The sequence below is a fragment of the Pseudorca crassidens genome, chromosome 17 (genome assembly GCF_039906515.1).
Source record: "Pseudorca crassidens isolate mPseCra1 chromosome 17, mPseCra1.hap1, whole genome shotgun sequence".
Lineage (NCBI taxonomy): Eukaryota > Metazoa > Chordata > Mammalia > Artiodactyla > Delphinidae > Pseudorca > Pseudorca crassidens.
In genome coordinates this window covers 46,200,372-46,220,107 of record NC_090312.1, presented here as the reverse complement: position 1 = coordinate 46,220,107, position 19,736 = coordinate 46,200,372, and the positions used below count along the sequence as shown (strand labels likewise).

General features: G+C 39.1%; 1 protein-coding gene across 1 annotated transcript in view; it reads right to left on the bottom strand.

Annotated features, from left to right (window-relative positions):
* Positions 1–19,736, bottom strand: part of PIP4P2 (phosphatidylinositol-4,5-bisphosphate 4-phosphatase 2) — an 86,073-nt gene that overhangs the window by 29,132 nt on the left and 37,205 nt on the right. The window contains exons 3-4 of the mRNA XM_067711802.1: positions 19,564–19,670; positions 10,594–10,717 (exon numbers count right to left, since the gene is read on the bottom strand). Coding sequence (XP_067567903.1) covers positions 10,594–10,717; positions 19,564–19,670 — 231 coding nt within the window. The remainder of the gene's footprint in view (positions 1–10,593; positions 10,718–19,563; positions 19,671–19,736) is intronic.

Here is a 19,736-nt window from a genome sequence, read left to right as displayed (position 1 = left end):
CTGAAATGTGCAGCCAGTGGTGGCTTTTTCTAAAAGAAATCTCTGGAGCGGCTCTCGTAACTCAGAAACTCTGGTCAGTGATCTACGTTTAGAAAGCCATCTCACTTCTCTGTATAAGAGAAGACCTGTGTGCTCTGTATCCATCTCCTCACAGAGCCACGCAAACAGATGTGAGTTAAGAGCATGTACTTTAATGTGGTTGATAATTTTAATCACATCCTGCAAAACGTTGTTAAATTCAGGTGATATTTTTCAGCTAGCCAGCATTTCTCTATGGATGACACAGTGTGTAGACTCACATTCAGAAGCGACCTCCTTGACCAGAGTAGTGAAACCAGAAAGCCGTCCAGTCACTGCAGCTGCTCCGTCTGCATATCCAGACACAAAATGACCAATTCAGTTTTCCTGATATGTAATCATTCAAAAACTTGAATAGTTCTACGGCTGTGGTGCTGACTGGCAACAAAATTGCACATAACATACACTCATGCACATCCTCCTGAAAAATATATCACACAAAAGCGATCATTGTTGCCTTGCTGTCAACATCGGTAGACTCGTCAACCTGGATTGCATACCACGGTGACTCATTAATTCTCTCTGACAATTGTGCCTCAATATCCTCTGCTAATTCATCTAGTTATGGTATTAGATGAAAGAGGAACACGCATCACCCTCTGAATTGCAGCCTCTCCTAAAAGTTCACGACAAACGTCCTTATCAGTAGGCAGGATCAACTCTTCACCAATAGTAAAGGGCTTCTTAGCTTTAGCAATGCGGTTAGCCACTAAGAATGATGCTCTCAATGCAGACACATTTGATGAAGTGGTGGCCTTCAATAATTGCTTCTGTTCTTCATGTTCACATTTTTTTCTTTTGAAAAACTCCAAAGACTTGTCTTTTAATGCAGGGTGCTTGGTCTCCCTGTGGTGAAGCAGCTTTGAAGGTTTCATGGCTTCGTTGGCTAGCTGGTCGCCACATATTATACAAAGCAGACTTGCAGAATGTGAATCACCTGTGGCAATGAACCTATAATTTAAGTAGGACTCTTGGTATTTTCTTTTAAATGCAGCTTTCTTTTCGTTGGCAGTATTGGAGTCTTCTGCTGTCTAATCATTGGGTCTCTCCCCCTTTTCAAAGAAGCTCTCCAGCAACGTTTGTTTTTTACTCATTTTGGCTAGGGTTAGCTTGTGGGCTTACCAAAACTGTGACTGAGACAAGTGTGCAGCGTGAGAAAGAGGCGCAGATGGAAGTGGTAGACAAAATAATGGGCGGGCCATGCACGGACTAAAATAAGTGTAAGATTCTGACTTAAAGCCTGCCATTAGATGCAGCTGTACAACTAAAGTACATCAACTCACTTGCCACTATAATGCCTGCCACCAGATGCAGCTTAATTGTCACTTGCCACTCACTGATAGGGTTTTGATATGAGTCTGCAAGCAATTGATTTATTATGGTCTTTGTGCCATCAAACTTCTCTGCTAATGATAATCTGTATTTGCAGCCACTCCCCCGCGCTAGCATTGCTGCCTTAGCTCCACCTCAGATCATTAGGCATTAGATTCTCATAAGGAACTCGCAACCCAGATCCCTCGTGTGCGCAGTTCATAGTAGGGTTTGCACTCCTGTGAGAATCTAATGCTGCTGCTGATCTGATAGGACGCAGAGCTCAGGCAGTAATGCAAGCAATGGGGAGCAGCTGTAAATACAGATGAAGCTTCTCTCGCTGGCCTGCTGCTCACCTCCTGCTGTACGGCCCAGTTCCTAACAGGCCACAGACGACTATCAGTCCGTGACCCGGGAGTTGGGGACCCCTGTTGTAATAGATTATGTTTTCCTCTTTTCATTAACCATAGAAGGCTCATAGCTAACATTCAGTAAAATTTTAACAACTGCACAGGAATAAATATTATGCATACTTATACACTTATGCATGACTTCATCATATTTCTGTCCTATTTTTCATTCTCCCTGACCATTTCATATTTTATTTTTCAATGCTATTGGACTTTGTAATTTTTCTCAATTGCTTTTGGGCCTTGTAAGCCAAGGCTGAAACAAAGTATGGAATAAATAGATGAATTATCCTATTAGTTAAAAACTTGAAGGGCAAAGAATACTACAAAGGATATAAGATTACTTGGATCAGCGTAATAACAAGGATAAGGTGAAGTTCTCAAGTCAAAATTAAGAGTTTCCAGGTCTGTTTATTTTTTATTTTTTTTGCTGTACGCAGGCCTCTCACTGTTGTGGCCTCTCCCGTTGTGGAGCACAGGTTCCGGACGCGCAGGCTCAGCGGCCATGGCTCATGGGCCCAGCCGCTCCGCGGAATGTGGGATCTTCCCGGACCGGGGCATGAACTCGTGTCCCCTGCATCGGCAGGCGGGCGCTCAACCACCGCGCCACCAGGGAAGCCCCAGGTCTGTTTATTTTTTGTAACACTCAGTATCTCTCATTAGTCTGAAACTCTCCAAGGTAATAGCCACCCTAAAGTTATGTACTCTGTTCTAGTCACCAAAAACTTTGTTTTCTGGGAATTTTGAAATAATCTTTAAATACCACACGTTAATCCAAAACACCCTTTCCTGCCAAAGACTTAAAGTTTTAAAATCATAATTACTATGCTAATATGATTCAGGTGCCTGCACTGAATATTAAGTAAGAAGGAGCTTACTTTTAGAAGTTCATTTCTGACTTGCAAATTACTTTAGTAATTTTCTTCTGTGGAGAAAATATCTAAATGCATATATTTTAATAAAAGCCATGTCACACACATCTATCTAACCTCTCAACTTGGATCATTCTCTAGAATTCACTTCCAGATGATTTCAAAAACTTAAATATAAACCTTTGTAAGAGTTGTCTTTAATTTTACTTTTTTCCTCATTCCCTCATCTCTACTAATATCAGTATAGCCAATTCTTTCTCAAATTCTTTATGGTATTCATGACCATCATCATCACTTTTCTGAATAATAAAACCTAAATATCTGGTCTTGTGTTTCTTCAGGCTTGCCCATATGCAATCTATTATAGTCATAGCATCAATACACACAAAATTAATTATAAAGCCCTGCTTTAGCTTTCCACTACTCTTAGGATAATTTCACTTCCTCTAGTCTAGATGCTTCCATATGTACACTAAGAACACTCCATATTTCTCTGCTTTAGCCTAACTAGATTTCATATAATTCTTGTTTTAATTGTCTTTCTCCTATTAGACTGGAAAAATCCCATAAGGGCAGGGACTTCCTGTTTCCCCAGCATGTAGCCCAGTGTCTGGTACACACTCAATATATATGTTTGAAAAAATGAAATGGGCTCACTTACAATGTGTCTTATAAGGCCTATCCATGCCAAGGATTTGGAATATAAAACATAACTGGGCAAAAATGCAAATGCAAGGTAATTGTGGAAGGGAACTCACTGAAGTAAGCTGAAAAAATCTATTTTGAAGAGTTTTAAATGATATTTCAAATGAAATATGCTTGCATATAACAAAGAAAAAGTAAATATATTTTATTTATATTTAAATTAGTCAATTAATTCATATATATCAATACTTACAGAGGGAGTAATCCTATAGTAAATCAATGGTGATTTCTTTTTCAACATCTAAATATTTTCCTTTTATTTATTTATTTATTTTTAAACATCTTTATTCAAGTAAAATTGCTTTACAATGGTATGTTAGTTTCTGCCTTATAGCAAAGTGAATTAACTATACATATACATATATCCCCATAACTCCTCCATCTTGTGTCTCCCTCCCACCCTCCCTATCCCACCTCTCTAGTTGGTCACAAAGCACTGAGCTAATCTCCCTGTCCTATGTGGTTGCTTCCCACTAGCTATCTATTTTACATTTGGTAGTGTATATATGTCCATGCCACTCTCTTTGTCCCAGCTTACCCTTCCCACTCCCTGTGTCCTCAAGTCCACTCTCTATGTCTGCGTCTTTCTTCCTGTCCTGTCTCTAGGTTCTTCACAATCAATTTTTTTTTTAGAGTCTATATATATATGTGTTAGCATATGGTATTAGTTTTTCTCTTTCTGACTTAATTCACCCTGTATGACAGACTCTAGGTCCACCCACCTCACTACAAATAACTCAATTTCGTTTCTTTTTATGGCTGAGTAATATTCCTCTGTATATATGTGCTACATCTTCTTTATCCATTCATCTGTCGATGGACACTTAGGTTGCTTCCATGTCCTGGCTATTGTAAATAGTGCTGCAATGAACATTGTGGTACATGACTCTTTTTGAATTATGGTTTTCTCAGGGTATATGCCCAGTAGTGGAATTTCTGGGTCATATGGTAGTTCTATTTTTAGTTTTTTAAGGAACCTCTATACTGTTCTCCATAGTGGCTGTATCAATTTACATTCCCACCAATAGTGCAAGAGGGTTCCCTTTTCTCCACACCCTCTCCAGCATTTATTGTTTGTAGGTTTTTTTGTTTGTTTGTTTGTTTTTTTGCGGGACGCGGGCCTCTCACTGTTGTGGCCTCTCCCGTTGCGGAGCACAGGCTCCGGACGCGCAGGCTCAGTGGCCATGGATCACGGGCCTAGCCGCTCCGCGGCACGTGGGATCTTCCCGCACCAGGGCATGAACCCGTGTTCCCTGCATCGGCAGGCAGACTCTCAACCACTGCACCACCAGGGAAGCCCCTGTTTGTAGGTTTTTTGATGATGGCCATTCTGACTGGTGTTAGGTGATACCTCACTGTAGTTTTGATTTGCATTTCTCTAATGATTACTGACATTGAGCATCCTATCATGTGTTTGTTGGCCATCTGTATGTCTTCTTTGGAGAAATGTCTGTTTAGGTCTTCTGCCCATTTTTGGATTGGGTTGTTTGTTTTTTTGATATTGAGCTGCATGAGCTGCTTGTAAATTTTGGAGATTAATCCTTTGTCAATTGCTTCATTTGTAAATATTTTTCCCATTCTGAGGGTTGTCTTTTCATCTTGTTTATGTTTTCCTTTGCTGTGCAAAAGCATTTAAGTTTTATTAGGTCCCATTTGTTTATTTTTGTTTTTATTTCCATTTCTCTAAGAGGTAGGTCAAAAAGGAACTTGCAGGCTTCCCTGGTGGCGCAGTGGTTGAGAGTCTGCCTGTTGACGCAGGGGACACGGGTGCATGCCCCGGTCCGGGAAGATCCCACATGCCGGGGAGCGGCTGGGCCCGTGAGCCATGGCCGCTGAGCCTGCGTGTCCGGAGCCTGTGTTCCGCAACGGGAGAGGCCACAACAGTGAGAGGCCCACGTACCCCCCAAAAAATAGACCTTGCTGTGATTTATGTCATAGAGTGTTCTGCCTGTGTTTTCCTGTAAGCGTTTTACAGTGTCTGGCCTTACATTTAGGTCTTAAATTCATTATGAGTTTATTTTTGTGAATGTTGTTTAGGAGTGTTCTAATTTCATTCTCTTACATGTACCTGTCCAGTTTTTCCAGCCCCACTTATTGAAGAGGCCATCTTTTCTCCATCATATATTCTTGTCTCCTTATCAAAGATAAGGTAACCATATGTGTGTGGGTTTATCTCTGGGCTTTCTATCCTGTTCCATTGATCTATATTTCTGTTTTTGTGCCAGTACCATACTGTCTTGATTACTGTAGCTTCAGTATAGTCTGAAGTCCAGGACCCTGATTCCTCCAGCTCCGTTTTTTTTTCTCAAGTTTGCTTTGGCTGTTTGGGGTCTTTTGTGTTTCCATACAAATTGTGAAATTTTTTGTTCTAGTTCTGTGAAAAATGCCAGTGGTAGTTTGATAGGGATTGCATTGAATCTGTATATTGCTTTGGGTGGTAGAGTCATTTTCACAATGTTGATTCTTCCAATCCAATAATATGGTATATCTCTCCATCTGTTTGTATCATCTTCAATTTCTTTCATCAGTGTATTATAGTTTTCTGCATACAGGTCTTTTGTCTCCTTAGGTAGGTTTATTCCTAGGTATTTTATTCTCCTTTCATCACTTTAAATATGTCCTGCCAGAACCTTGTGGCTTGCAGAGTTTCTGCTGAAAGATCAGCTGTTAACCTTATGGGATTCCCTTGCATGTCATTTGTTGTTTTTCTCTTGCTGCTTTTAATAATTTTTTCTTTGTATTTAATTTTTGATAGCTTGATTAATATTTGTCTTGGCGTGTTTCTCCTTGGATTTATCCTGTATGGCACTCTCTGCACTCCCTGGACTTGATTGACTATTTCATTTCCCATACTTGGAAGTTTTCAACTATAGTCTCTTCAAATATTTTCTCAGTCCCTTTCTTTTTCTCTTTTTCTTCTGGGACCCCTATAATTCGAATGTTAGTGCATTTAATGTTGTCCCAGAGGTCTCTGAGACTGTCCTCAATTCTTTTTTTCTTTATTCTGCTCTGCAGTAGTTATTTCCACTATTTTATCTTCCAGGTCACTTATCCATTCTTCTGCCTCAGTTTCTTGTATTTTCTCCATTCTATTTCGAACATTTTTGATCATCTTTCCTATCCTTACTCTTAATTCTTTTTCAGGTAGACTATCTATTTCCTCTTCATTTGTTTGGTCTGGTGGGTTTTTACCTTGCTCCTTCATCTGCTGTATGCTTCTCTGACTTCTCATTTTGCTTAACTTACTGTGTTTGGGGTCTCCTTTTTGCAGGCTGCAGGTTCATAGTTCCCGTTGCTTTTGGTGTCGGCCTCCAGTGGCTAAGGTTGGTTCAGTGGGTTGTGTAGGCTTCCTGGTGGAGGGGACTGGTGCCTGTGTTCTGGTGGATGAGGCTGGATCTTGTCTTTCTGGTGGCAGGACCGCATCCAGTGGTGTGTTTTGGGGTGTCTGTGACCTTATTATGATTTTAGGCAGCCTCTCTGCTAATGGGTGGGGTTGTGTTCCTGTCTTGCTAGTTGCTTGGCATAGGATGTCCAGCACTGTAGCTTGCTGGTTGTTGAGTGCAGCTGGGTCTTAGCATTGAGATGGAGATCTCTGGGAGAGCTCTCGCCGTTTGATATTACATGGAACTGGAAGGTCTCTGTTGGACCAATATCCTGAACTTGGCTCTCCCACCTCAGAGACACAAGCCTGACACCCAGCCGGTGCACCAAGACCCTGTCAGCCACAAGGCTAGCTTCCACTGTCACAAACTTTGGACAAATGCCTTTACTACTGCTTTCAGCAATCTTGTGAATATGCTATTATTCTCCCCATTTTCAGATGAGGTAATCAGAATTTAGCAAAGTTACATAACTTGCCCAGCATCACATAGTCAGGCTTTAGTATGGCCAGGACCCAAATCCAAACCTAATTCTCATAGTGATTTTTTAAAAAGAAATTTTTAAAAAAGAAATCTTTTCACTATCCCCACCAAATATATCCCCTAATTGATGTACTTGGTCACTGACTTAATCAATAAAATATAAATGCAAGGAAGAAGATTTATCTTATCCTAGTAGATCAGAAAAATCATAGAAATTCTGGTTAAATGTAATAAGTTGGACAAATGCATGCATTTCTATTTCCTTTCCCAAACCTGACTAAAATGACAGTAAATTGTATTTACAAATGTATAATACCATAAGGACAAATAGAATCTGAAGAGAAATGACCTTGAATTTTCAGACAGAGGAAAGCTGATGGAGACTTGGTAACAAACTGAAAGGGATGCTGAAACCTGATTGCCTAAAGAGAGATATCCAATGAAAAACAGGCTGATTCAACTGAAGAACTACAAAATAGTTCAGACCTTGGGACTCCAAGGTGCTTTCAAAGATAGGAGTTAGGGGTAGTGATAAAAACAGGAGTATCAGTTCTAGCCTCTTTCCTCCATATCACAAAACCAAAAATCCCTCCCTCCCCAACACATGCAAGAGAAGAGTGATTTATTCTCTCAAAGAAACTGAACTAGAAGGACTGTGAACTTAGGAACACCAGGCACAGCAGAAGGCAAGAATAAGACACCATTCTAAAAACAAAGGAGTTAAATAAGTCTACAGTCCGAACAGTAGATGAGAACTTCATCCCTATTATCTTTTCTTAGCTCCTAGAATGCTGTCTCCCAGATATACCTCTTACAAGAAGTCAGAGGATTATTCCCCAGAGAAACTTGCCCTAAAAGAAAAAAAAGACATTGATACTAATAGTTGGCAGTTCTTCAAGAAAAGAGAAAAAGAAGAGGAAGAAGAAAGATGAGGAGGAGGAGGAGAGAGAAGAAGAAAGGAAAAAGGGAGGGAGGGAGGGAAGAAAGGAAGGAAGGAAGGAGAAAAAGTTTAGCCCCTGCTGCATACTTAGAGATTCCAATCAGTAACTTGCTCTCATATATAAATGAGCTCCTCATTAAAACCTCTATCAGAAAATAAAAACAAATAGAAACAATGGAGAGAAAATAGAGACAAGGCATAAAGAAGAATAATACCTCAGAAAACATAACTAATAGCTTCAGAAAGATGCCATAAAGAAGAGAATGTGATTTAGAAAAAAGAAAAATTAATCAGAGAACACAGAACTCTTAGAAATTAAAAATTAATTTAGATCATCTGAAATTTAAAATTTTAATTAAGTTTAGAAGATATGGTTGAGGAAATTTCCCTGTAAGTAAAAGAAAAAGCCAAAACTGAAAAGTATGTTAAAAAAAAATGAGAGACAAAGAGAGAGAGTGTGTATGTCAATTCAGGTGATCTAATCTCAGGGGTTGTAGAAAGATGGAAGAAAGAAAATGGAGTGGACTATAAAAGGATTCACTGAGTAGCCAGACAATGAGGTCAAAAAGATTCTCCCTAAGGCACATTCTAATACTATTTCAGAACACTGGAGAAATGAAAGAGGAAAATAAGAGAAAATAAAGAGAGAAAAATAGGTCACATGGTAAGGGCCAGGAGCCACAACAGCAGTTGATCTTCCCATCAACAGTGGAGCAAAGCCCTCAAATTTCTGAGGAAAGAATTGGCAACCTATAATTCTACATCTGGACAAATTATAACGTGAAAATAGGGTTAGATTAAAAACTGTTTAAGAAGTAAAAGGTTCAAATTTATTTCTCTGCATCTTTTCTCAGAAAGTTAAGTGAGGATGTGCTCCAACAAAATAAAGCAATAAACCAAGAACTGTAAGGATGGCAGAGGATCCAACACAGGAAAGAGGTAATAGGAATTCCTGAGATAAAATGAAGGGAAGTCACAGGATGACAGCTGTGTAGGAGGAAGTCTAAATAATAGATTCCCTGACCCATTTGACTATATTGACAGGAATTTTGTAGTTCTATGAAAGAATATGAGAAGAACTAGTGATTTGTACATAAAAAATTAAAACAAATCTAAAAGAGGGAGGGACAATTATTAACAAATCCAAGAAATATTTAAGAGCCATACAGGAGAGAAATGTAATATATTACTTGGCTCAGCTGTGAACACAATTTACCTAATCATAAAAAATGTAAAGACTAAGTATTAATCAAATAAAATATTATAACTCTACTGGGAGTATGAAAGTGGAGAAAGGACTATGAGAGGAGGCAGGGTGGTAAGAGTGCTAAATCTTCAACCTGCGTTTTACAAAGTAATAGGTAATATCTAAAACTGCTTAATCAAAAAGAAAAAAATAAGCAAACAATTTAAACACATGGAAGTACATACCAGAATAGCAGCTGAAAGAGTCAAAAGTATTTGGGGGATGAAAATTGGGGTTGTGTTAGGTAAAGAGATGACCACCATTTTCCCTTTAAGCTTTACAGTCCTATTTGACATGTGAAGTTATTATACATGAATTACTTTATCAAAAATAAAAATTAGAAGGGAAAAAGAGCAAACAGTCTACACTTTCTTAAGCTCATTCATCCCTTAGTGACAGCAGGTCTTGTTTATAAACCACTGCAACCTCAGCTCTCCCCATGCCTACACTCTGGAAGGTTCCTTTAGTACTTAGGTTCTAAGGAAAACCTTTTGTCTCCTTTGGAGGCTAAATAACAAAAGAAAACCTGTTCTTATTCTTCCTGATGGGGTAAGTCATTATGAAATTAACATTTAAAAATCAAGCTTAGGGTTAAAGTTAAAAGTAGTAAAACAAGAACTCCTATAACTTTTGTTCATGTCAAACTACTTATACTTTATTTTTTATCCAATAACTTATCTAATTACAGATACCACAGTAATTCCCGTTACTCCCAGTTTCATATACAAAAATCAGAAAAATTTTGATAAATTATAATGAGAATATTTCTTGAATCCAGAACCATTAAACAAGGCCACTGCATGAGAGTGTGCATTTTGCGCTCTGCTGAGGAGATGAGGGTAGGAGGTAGGTTCAGTTACTCACTAAGCCAGGATACCCAAGTTGCTCTGCCTGGAGCACAGGGTTCTTGTTTGTTATTAGCCTACCCAGAGAGGCCCTTTTTGCAAATGAATCAGTCAGGGGATGCACCTTACATGTAATTCACAAACAACGCAGTACATCCTAGTCGCGGCTCTGATTAACTGTCTTTCTAACAAAGGCTCTATTTTAATCTTTTGATCAATTTGCACTTGGACAAACTATAAAACTATGAGCAGTGGTCAAATCTGTGTGATCAAGACCTACATTTACAGATTGATGTCCCTGTCACAAATGTCTTGTTACGTACCAAGAACGTATTTCCACAGTGCCCACACACAACTCTTGTACCTTCTGGTTGGACTGGCAATGCAGGTTGAGCTGGCTGTTCTTCAGAAATAAGCATTACTGGGCCAAGGTTAATTATGCGTCTACTGTGGAAACAGAGAGGAAACAACTTCATTATCCCACAAATGGACTGAGAGCGAAACCTACACTATGGGGCCAAAAACGTGGAATATAGCATTGAAAATAGATTATACTTGTTTTATAAATTAAGTGAATTAACTGTCAGCCTTTAGAGCCAAAATCACAGAAAACAGCAATAGTCAATATTTCAAAAGCAAAAAAATTAGTTGGAATTGGACCTAATCAAATCACCTTGGGAACCATTTAACTACTGCTTCCAAGTTTTTATAAATTCAAATCTTATCATTCCTTACCTTATCTTACCCTATCTAGGAAGACAACTTGAGTAAAAGACTAAGTAAGTTAAAAAATTGTACATTAACAGATATATGTGTGCCATGAAGGTACCAAAGTGCTGAGTCACAACCAAATTTCTCTGGGTAGGCTGGTACTCCTTAATGTCTGTTTAATTGGAGTTGGACAGAAAGGACAATGGTAGGCTCCTTTCCTTTCCATTTCCCAGGTTACCATCAGATGGGGTTGCAAATGATTCACATAATGGTCAAAAAGACAGAAAACACAGAAACAAAACACAGTTAAGGTTTTGATATACTTCTATCTGTGCACTTCCATACACCATTTGGCAGAGGCACATGACTACAGAATTTATTGCATAGCTTATACTCAGCAAAGACTAGTGTAATAACACAATTTAAAGTATACAATGATTACTAAAACACTTCCAACTTAAGATGAAATATGTCAAAGATAAACTAGTTGGTTATTTTTAATAAAATATGAGTCACTGATTTATTACAATCTATTAAGTAGTTATGTAACATCAAGAAAACTTCCATTGCTTATTCAAGAACATTAGTTTACAAATAACTGTAACCAGAGGGGATTCAAGATGGCGGAAGAGTAAGACATAGAGATCACCTTCCTCCCCACAAATACATCAGAAATACATCTACATGTGGAACAACCCCTACAGAACACCTACTGAATGCTGGCAGAAGACCTCAGACCTCCGAAAACGCAAGAAACTCCCCACGTACCTGGGTAGGGCAAAAGAAAAAAGAAAAAGCAGAGACAAAAGAATAGGGACAGGACCTGCACCAGTGGGAGGGAGCTGTGAAGGAGGAAAGGTTTCCACACACTAGGAAGACTCTTCGGGGGCGGAGACTGCGGGTGGTGGAGGGGGGAAGCTTCAGAACCACGGAGGAGAGCGCAGCAACAGGGGTGTAGAGGGCAAAGCGGAGAGTTTCCCACACAGAAGACCAGTGCCGACCAGCACTCACCAGCCTGAGACGCTTGTCTGCTCACCCGCCGGGGCAGGTGGGGGCTGGGAGCTGAGGCTCCAGCTTTGGTCGGATCCCAGGGAGATGACAGGGGTTGGCTGCGTAAAACACAGCCTGAAGGGGGCTAGTGCGCCACAGCTAGCCAGGAGGGATTCTGGGAAAAGGTCTGGAGCTACCAAAGAAGCAAGAGACTTTTTCTTGCCCTTTTGTTTTGCGGTGCGTGAGGAGAGGGGATTAAGAGCAATGCTTAAAGGAGCTCCAGAGATGGGCACGAGCCACGGCTATCAGTGCAGACCCCAGAGACGGGCATGACATGCTAAGGCTGCTGCTGCTGCTGCCACCAAGAAGCCTGTGTGCGAGCACAGGTCACTCTCCACACCTCCCCTTCCATGAGCCTGTACAGCCCGCCACTGCCAGGGTCCTGTGATTCAGGGACAACTTCCCTCGGAGAACACACGGCATGCCTCAGGCTATTGCAACGTCATGCTGGCCTCTGCCGCCACAGGCTCACCCCGCATTCTGTACCACTCCCTCCCTCCCTCACTCAGCATGAGTGAGCCAGAGCCCCCGAATCAGCGGCTCCTTTAACCCCATCCTGTCTGAGCGAAGAATAGATGCCCTCAGGTGACCTACACTCAGAAGCGGGGCCAAATCCAAAGCTGAACACCAGAAGCTGTGCGAACAAAGAAGAGAAAGGGAAATCTCTCCCAGCAGCCTCAGGAGCATCAGATTAAATCTCGACAGTCAACTTGATGTACCCTGCATCTGTAGAATACCTGAATAGACAATGAATCACAACAAATTGAGGAGGTGGACATTGGGAGAAACAATATATTTTTTTTTCCGTTTTTCACTTCTTGTGAGTGAGTATGCGTATGCTTCTGTGTGTGATTTTGTCTGTATAGCTCTGCTTTTACCATAAGTCCTAGGATTCTGTCTGTCCATTTTTCTTTTTTGTTTTTCTTTTCTTTTTTTAGTATAGTTTTTAGTGCTTATTATCATTGGTGGATTTGTTTTTGGGTTGGGTTGCTCTCTTCCTTCTTTCTTTATTTTTTATTACTTTTTAATGTTTTTTAACTTTATTTTATTTCATTTTATTTGACCTCTTTTATTCTTTCTTCCTCCTCCCTCCCTCCCTCCCTCCCACCCACCCTCTCTCTCTCTCTCTCTCTCTCTTTCTTTCTTTCTTTCTTTCTTTCTTTCTGCATTTTATTCTCAGCTGTGTGGATAATAGGCTCTTGGTGCTCCAGCCAGGCATCAGGGCTGTGCCTCTGAGGTGGGAGAGCCAAGTTCAGGACATGGTTCCACCAGAGGCCACACAACTCCAAGTAATATCAAATGGGGAAAATCTCCCAGAGATCTCCATCTCAATGCCAAGACCCAGCTCCACTCAACGACCAGCAAGCTACAGTGCTGGACACCCTATGCCAAACAACTAGTAAGACAGGAACACAACCCACCCATTAGCAGAGAGGCTGCCTAAAATCATAATAAGGTAACAGACACCCCAAAACACACCACCAGACGTGTACCTGCCCATCAGAAAGACAGGATACAGCATCATCCACCAGAACACAGGCACCAGTCACCTCCACCAGGAAGCCTACACAACCCACTGAACCAACCTTACCCACTGGAGGCCGACACCAAAAGCAACGGGAACTATGAACCTGCAGCCTGCAAAAAGGAGACCCCAAACACAGTAAGTTAAGCAAAATGAGAAGACAGAGAAACACAGAGCAGATGAAGGAACAAGGTACAAACCCAGCAGACCTAACAAATGAAGAGGAAGTAGGCAGTTTACCTGAAAAAGAATTCAGAATAATGATACTAAAGATGATCCAAAATCCTGGAAATAGAATGGAGAAAATACAAGAAACATTTACCAAGGACCTAGAAAAACTCAAGACCAAAAAAACAATGATGAACAACACAATAAATGAAATTTAAAATTCTCTAGAAGGGATCAATAGCAGAATAATTGAGGCAGAAGAATGGATAAGTAACCTGGAAGATAAAATAGTGGAAATAACTAATGAAGAGCAGAATAAAGAAAAAACAAGGAAAATAATTGAGGACAGTTTCAGAGACCTAGGGGACAACATTAAATGCATCAACATTCGAATTGTAGGGGTTCCAGAAGAAGAAGAGAAAAAGAAAGGGACTGAGAAAATAATGGAAGAGATTATAGTTGAAAACTTCCCTAATATGGGAAAGAAAATAGTTAATGAAGCACAGAGAGTCCCATACAAGATAAATCCAAGGAGAAAGATGCCAAGACACATACTAGTCAAACAATCAAAAATTAAATACAAGAAAAAAGATTAAAAGCAGCAAAGGAAAAACAACATATAACATACAAGGGAATCCCCATAAGGTTAACAGCTGATCTTTCAGCAGAAACTCTGCAAGCCAGAAGGGAGTGGCAGGACATATTTAAAGTGATGAAAGGGAAAAATGTACAACTATGATTACTGTACACAGCAAGGATCTCATTCAGATTTGACAGAGAAATTAAAAGCTTTACAGACAAGCAAAAGCTAAGAGAATTCAGCACCACCAAACCAGCTTTACAACAAATGTTAAAGGAACTGCTCTAGGCAGGAAACACAAGAGAAGGAAAAGACCTACAATAATAAACTCAAAACAATTAAGAAAATGGTAATAGGAACATACATATCGATAATTACCTTAAATGTAAATGTATTAAATGTTCCCACCAAGAGACATAGACTGGATGAATAGATAAAGAAACAAGACCCATATATATGCTGTCTAAAAGAGACCCAATTCAGACTTAAGGACACATACAGACTGAAAACGAGGGGATGGAAAAAGATATTCCATGCAAATGGAAATCAAAACAAAGCTGGAGGGCTTCCCTGGTGGCACAGTGGTTGAGAGTCCGCCTGCCGATGCAGGGGACACGGGTTTGTGCCCTGGTCCAGGAAGATCCCACATGCCGCGGAGACGCTGGGCCTGTGAGCCATGGCCGCTGAGCCTGCGCATCTGGACCCTGTGCTACCCAACGGGAGAGGCCACAACAGTGAGAGGCCCGTGTACCGCAAAAAAACAAAAACAAAAAAAACAAAGCTGGAGTAGCAATTCTCATATCAGACAAAATACACTTTAAAATAAAGACTATTACAAGAGACAAAGAAGAACACTAAATAATGATCAATGGATCAATCCAAGAATAAGATATAACAATTGTAAATATTTATATACCAACATAGGAGCACCTCAATACATAAGGCAAAGGCTAACAGCCAAAGAAGGGGAAATCGACAGTAACACAATATAGTAGAGGACTTTAACACCCCACTTTCACCATTTGACAGATCATCCAAAATCAAAATAAATAAGGAAACACAAACTTTAAATGACACATTAAACAAGATGGACTTAATTGATACTTTTAGGACATTCCCTCCAAAAACAACAGAGTACACTTTCTTCTCAAGTGCTCATGGAACATTCTCCAGGACAGATCATATCTTGGGTAACAAATCAAGCCTTGGTAAATTTAAGAAAATTGAAATCGTATCAAGTTTCTTTTCTGAAAACAACACTATGAGACTAGGTATCAATTACAGGAAAAAATCTGTAAAAAATACAAACACATGGAGGCTAAACAATACACTACTTCATAACCAAGAGATCACTGAAGGAAACAAATAGGAAATCAAAAATAGCTAGAAAGAAATGACAATGAAAACATGACAAGCCAAAACCTATGGGATGGAGCAAAAGCAGTTCTAAGAGGGAAGTTTATAGCAATGCAATCCTACCTTAAGAAACAAGAAACATCTCAAATAAACAAACTAACCTTACACCTAGAACAATTAGAGAAAGATGAACAAAAACACCCAAAAGTTAGCAGAAGGAAAGAAGTCCTAAAGATCAGATCAGAAATAAATGAAAAAGAAATGAAGGAAATGATAGCAAAGATCAATAAAACTAAAAGCTGGTTCTTTGACAAGATAAGCAAAATTGATAAACCATTAGCCAGACTCATCAAGAAAAAAAGGGAGAATACTCAAACCAACAGAACTAGAAATCAAAAAGGAGAAGTAACAACTGACACAGTAGAAGTACAAAGGATCATGAGAGATTATTACAAGCAACTATATGCCAATAAAATGGACAACCTGGAAGAAATGGACAAATTCTTAGAAATGCACAACCTTCTGAGGCTGAACCAGGAAGAAATAGAAAATATGAACAGACCAATCACAAGCACTGAATTAAAACTGTGATTAAAAATCTTCCAATAAACAAAAGCCCAGGACCAGATGACTTCACAGGTGAATTCTATCAAAGATTTAGAGAACAGTTAACACCTGCCTTTCTCAAACTCTTCCAAAATATATCAGAGGGAGGAACACTCCCAAACTCATTCTATGAGGCCACCATCACCCTGACACCGAAACCAGACAAAGATGTCACAAAGAAAGGAAACTACAGGCCAATATCACTGATGAACATAGATGCAAAAATCCTCAACAAAATACTAACAAACAGAATCCAGCAACACATTAAAAGGATCATGCACCATGATTAAGTAGGGTTTATGCCAGGAATTCAAGGATTCTTCAAAATATGGAAATCAATCAATGTGATACACCATATTAACAAATTGAAGGGTAAAAACCATATGATCATTTCAATAGATACAGAGAAAGCTTTTGACAAAATTCAACACCCATTTATGATGAAAACCACCCAGAAAGTAGGCATAGAGGGAACTTACCTCAACATAATAAAGGCCATATATGACAAACCGACAGCCAACATCGTCCTCAATGGCGAAAAACTGAAACCATTTCCATAAGGTCAGGAACAAGACAAGGTTGCCCACTCTCACCTTTATTATTCAACTTAGTTTTGGAAGTTTTAGCCACAGCAATCAGAGAAGAAAAAAATAATAAAAGGAATCCAAATCGGAAAAGAAGAAGTAAAGCTGTCACTGTTTGCAGATGACATGATACTATACATAGAGAATCCTAAAGATGCTACCAGAAAACTACTACAGCTAATCAATGAATTTGGTAAAGTAGCAGGATACAAAATTAATGCACAGAAATTTCTTGCATTCCTATACTCTAATGATGAAAAATCTGAAAGTGAAATTAAAAAACACTCCCATTTACCACTGCAACAAAAAGAATAAAATACCTTGGAATAAACCTACCTAAGGAGACAAAAGGCCTGTATGAAGAAAATTATATGACACTGATGAAAGAAATTAAAGATGATACAAATAGACGGAGAGATGTATCATGTTTTTGGATTGGAATAATTAACATTGTGAAAATGACTATACTACCCAAAGCAATCTACAGATTCAATGCAATCCCTATCAAACAACCACTGGCATTTTGCACAGAACTGGAAGAAAAAAATTCACAATTTGTATGGAAACACAAAAGACCCCGAATAGCCAAAGCAATCTTGAGAAAAAAAAACGGAGCTGGAGGAATCAGGCTCCCTGACTTCAGACTATACTACAAAGCTACAGTAATCAAGACAGTACGGTACTGGCACAAAAACAGAAATATAGATCAATGGAACAGGATAGAAAGCCCAGAGATAAACCCATGCACATATGGTCACCTTATCTTTGATAAAGGAGGCAAGAATATACAATGGAGAAAAGACAGCCTATTCAATAAGTGGTGTTGGGAATACTGGACAGCTACATGTAAAAGAATGAAATTAGAACACTCCCTAACACCATACACAAAAATAAACTCAAAATGGATTAAAGACCTAAATATAAGGTCAGACACTATCAAACTCTTAGAGGAAAACATAGGCAGAACACTCTATGACATAAATCACAGCAAGATCCTTTTTGATCCACCTCCTAGAGAAATGGAAATAAAAACAAAAATAAACAAATGGGACCTAATGAAACTTAAAAGCTTTTGCACAGCACAGGAAACAATAAACAAGACAGCCCTCAGAATGGGAGAAAATATTTGCAAATGAAGCAACTGACAAGGATTAATCTCCAAAATTTTAGAGCAGCTCATGCAGCTCAATATCAAAAAAACAAACAACCCAATCCAAAACTGGGCAGAAGACCTAAGCAGACATTTCTCCAAAGAAGACATACAGATTGCCAACAAACACATGAAAGAATGCTCAACATCATTAATCATTAGAGAAATACAAATGAAAACTACAATCAGATATCATCTCACACCAGTCAGAATGGCCATCATCAAAAAAATCTCCAAAGAATAAATGCTGGAGTGGGTGTGGAGAAAAGGGAACCCTCTTGCACTGTTGGTGGGAATGTAAATTGATACAGTCACTATGGAGAACAGTATGGAGGTTCCTTAAAAAACTACAAATAGAACTACCATATGACCCAGCAGTCCCCCTACTGGACATATATCCTGAGTAAACCATAATTCAAAAAGAGACATGTACCACAATATACATTGCAGCTGTATTTTCAATAGCCAGGACATGGAAGCAACCTAAGTGTCCATCAACAGATGAATGGGTAAAGAAGATGTGGCACATATATACAATGGAATATTAGCCATAAAAAGAAACAAAATTGAGTTATTTGTAGTGAGGTGGATGGACCTAGAGTCTGTCATACAGAGTGAAGTAAGTCAGAAAGAGAAAAACAAATACTGTATGCTAACACATATATATGGAATCTAAAATATATATATATATATATATATAGTCATGAAGAACCTAGGGGCAAGATGGGAATAGACACAGACCTACTAGAGAATGGACTTGAGGACACCTGGAGGGTGAAGGGTAAGCTGGGACAAAGTGAGAGAGTGGCATGGACCTATATACACTACCAGATGTAAAACAGATAGCAAGTGGCAAGCGGCCGCATAGCACAGGGAGATCAGCTCGGTGCTTTGTGACCACCTAGAGGGGTGGGATAGGGAGGGTGGGAGGGAGGCAGATGCAAGAGGGAAGAGATATGGGGATATATGTATATGTATAGCTGATTCACTTTGTTATAAAGCAGAAACTAACACACCATTGTAAAGCAATTATACTCCAATAAAGATGTTTAAAAAAAAAAAGAAAGAAAGAAAAAAGATAAATGGACAGAAACAGAGTAAGTAAAATATGAAAAAATCTGTGTGCACTGCACATAGCAAAAGTAAATTTTCTTTGTGAAACTTTTGTTTCAAATATATGAGTGTGTGTATGTATGTATGGAGATGAACACATGTGAATTTTGGGTTGTAAAATAAAATGTATTTTACACTTGGCATCACAGCCAAAAGTTTAAAAACTGTGACAAGCACTGATTTGAACTATTTATTTTCTCTCTCAGAGCTTCAGATTTGTCACCTATAAGCTGGAAATAAAAATAACAGCAAATAAAAAAAAAAGCAAATAACTGTAACCATTAATTTCAAACTAAGCAGTATTATTCCTTTAACAAAGAAAAAATGCTGTAGGTCATATAATTACTTTGAGGAGAAAGACTGTTTAGAACAAACCTGCCACATAATGAATCTTTAATAAGTACTTGTTGAATGAACAAATGAATGAATGAATGAATCTTCATGTCTTACCAGTTGGGTCTTGGACATCCTATTCGCCGTGATGTGTCCTTACAAATGAGGAGACAATTACAAGGGCATCTAACATACTTCTTCCCTGTTGGGGGGTTTTTGATTGGCTATATAATAAGAGAAGAAAATATAAACACAGCAAATTAACCAAAGTACAAATTGCCAAAACTTGT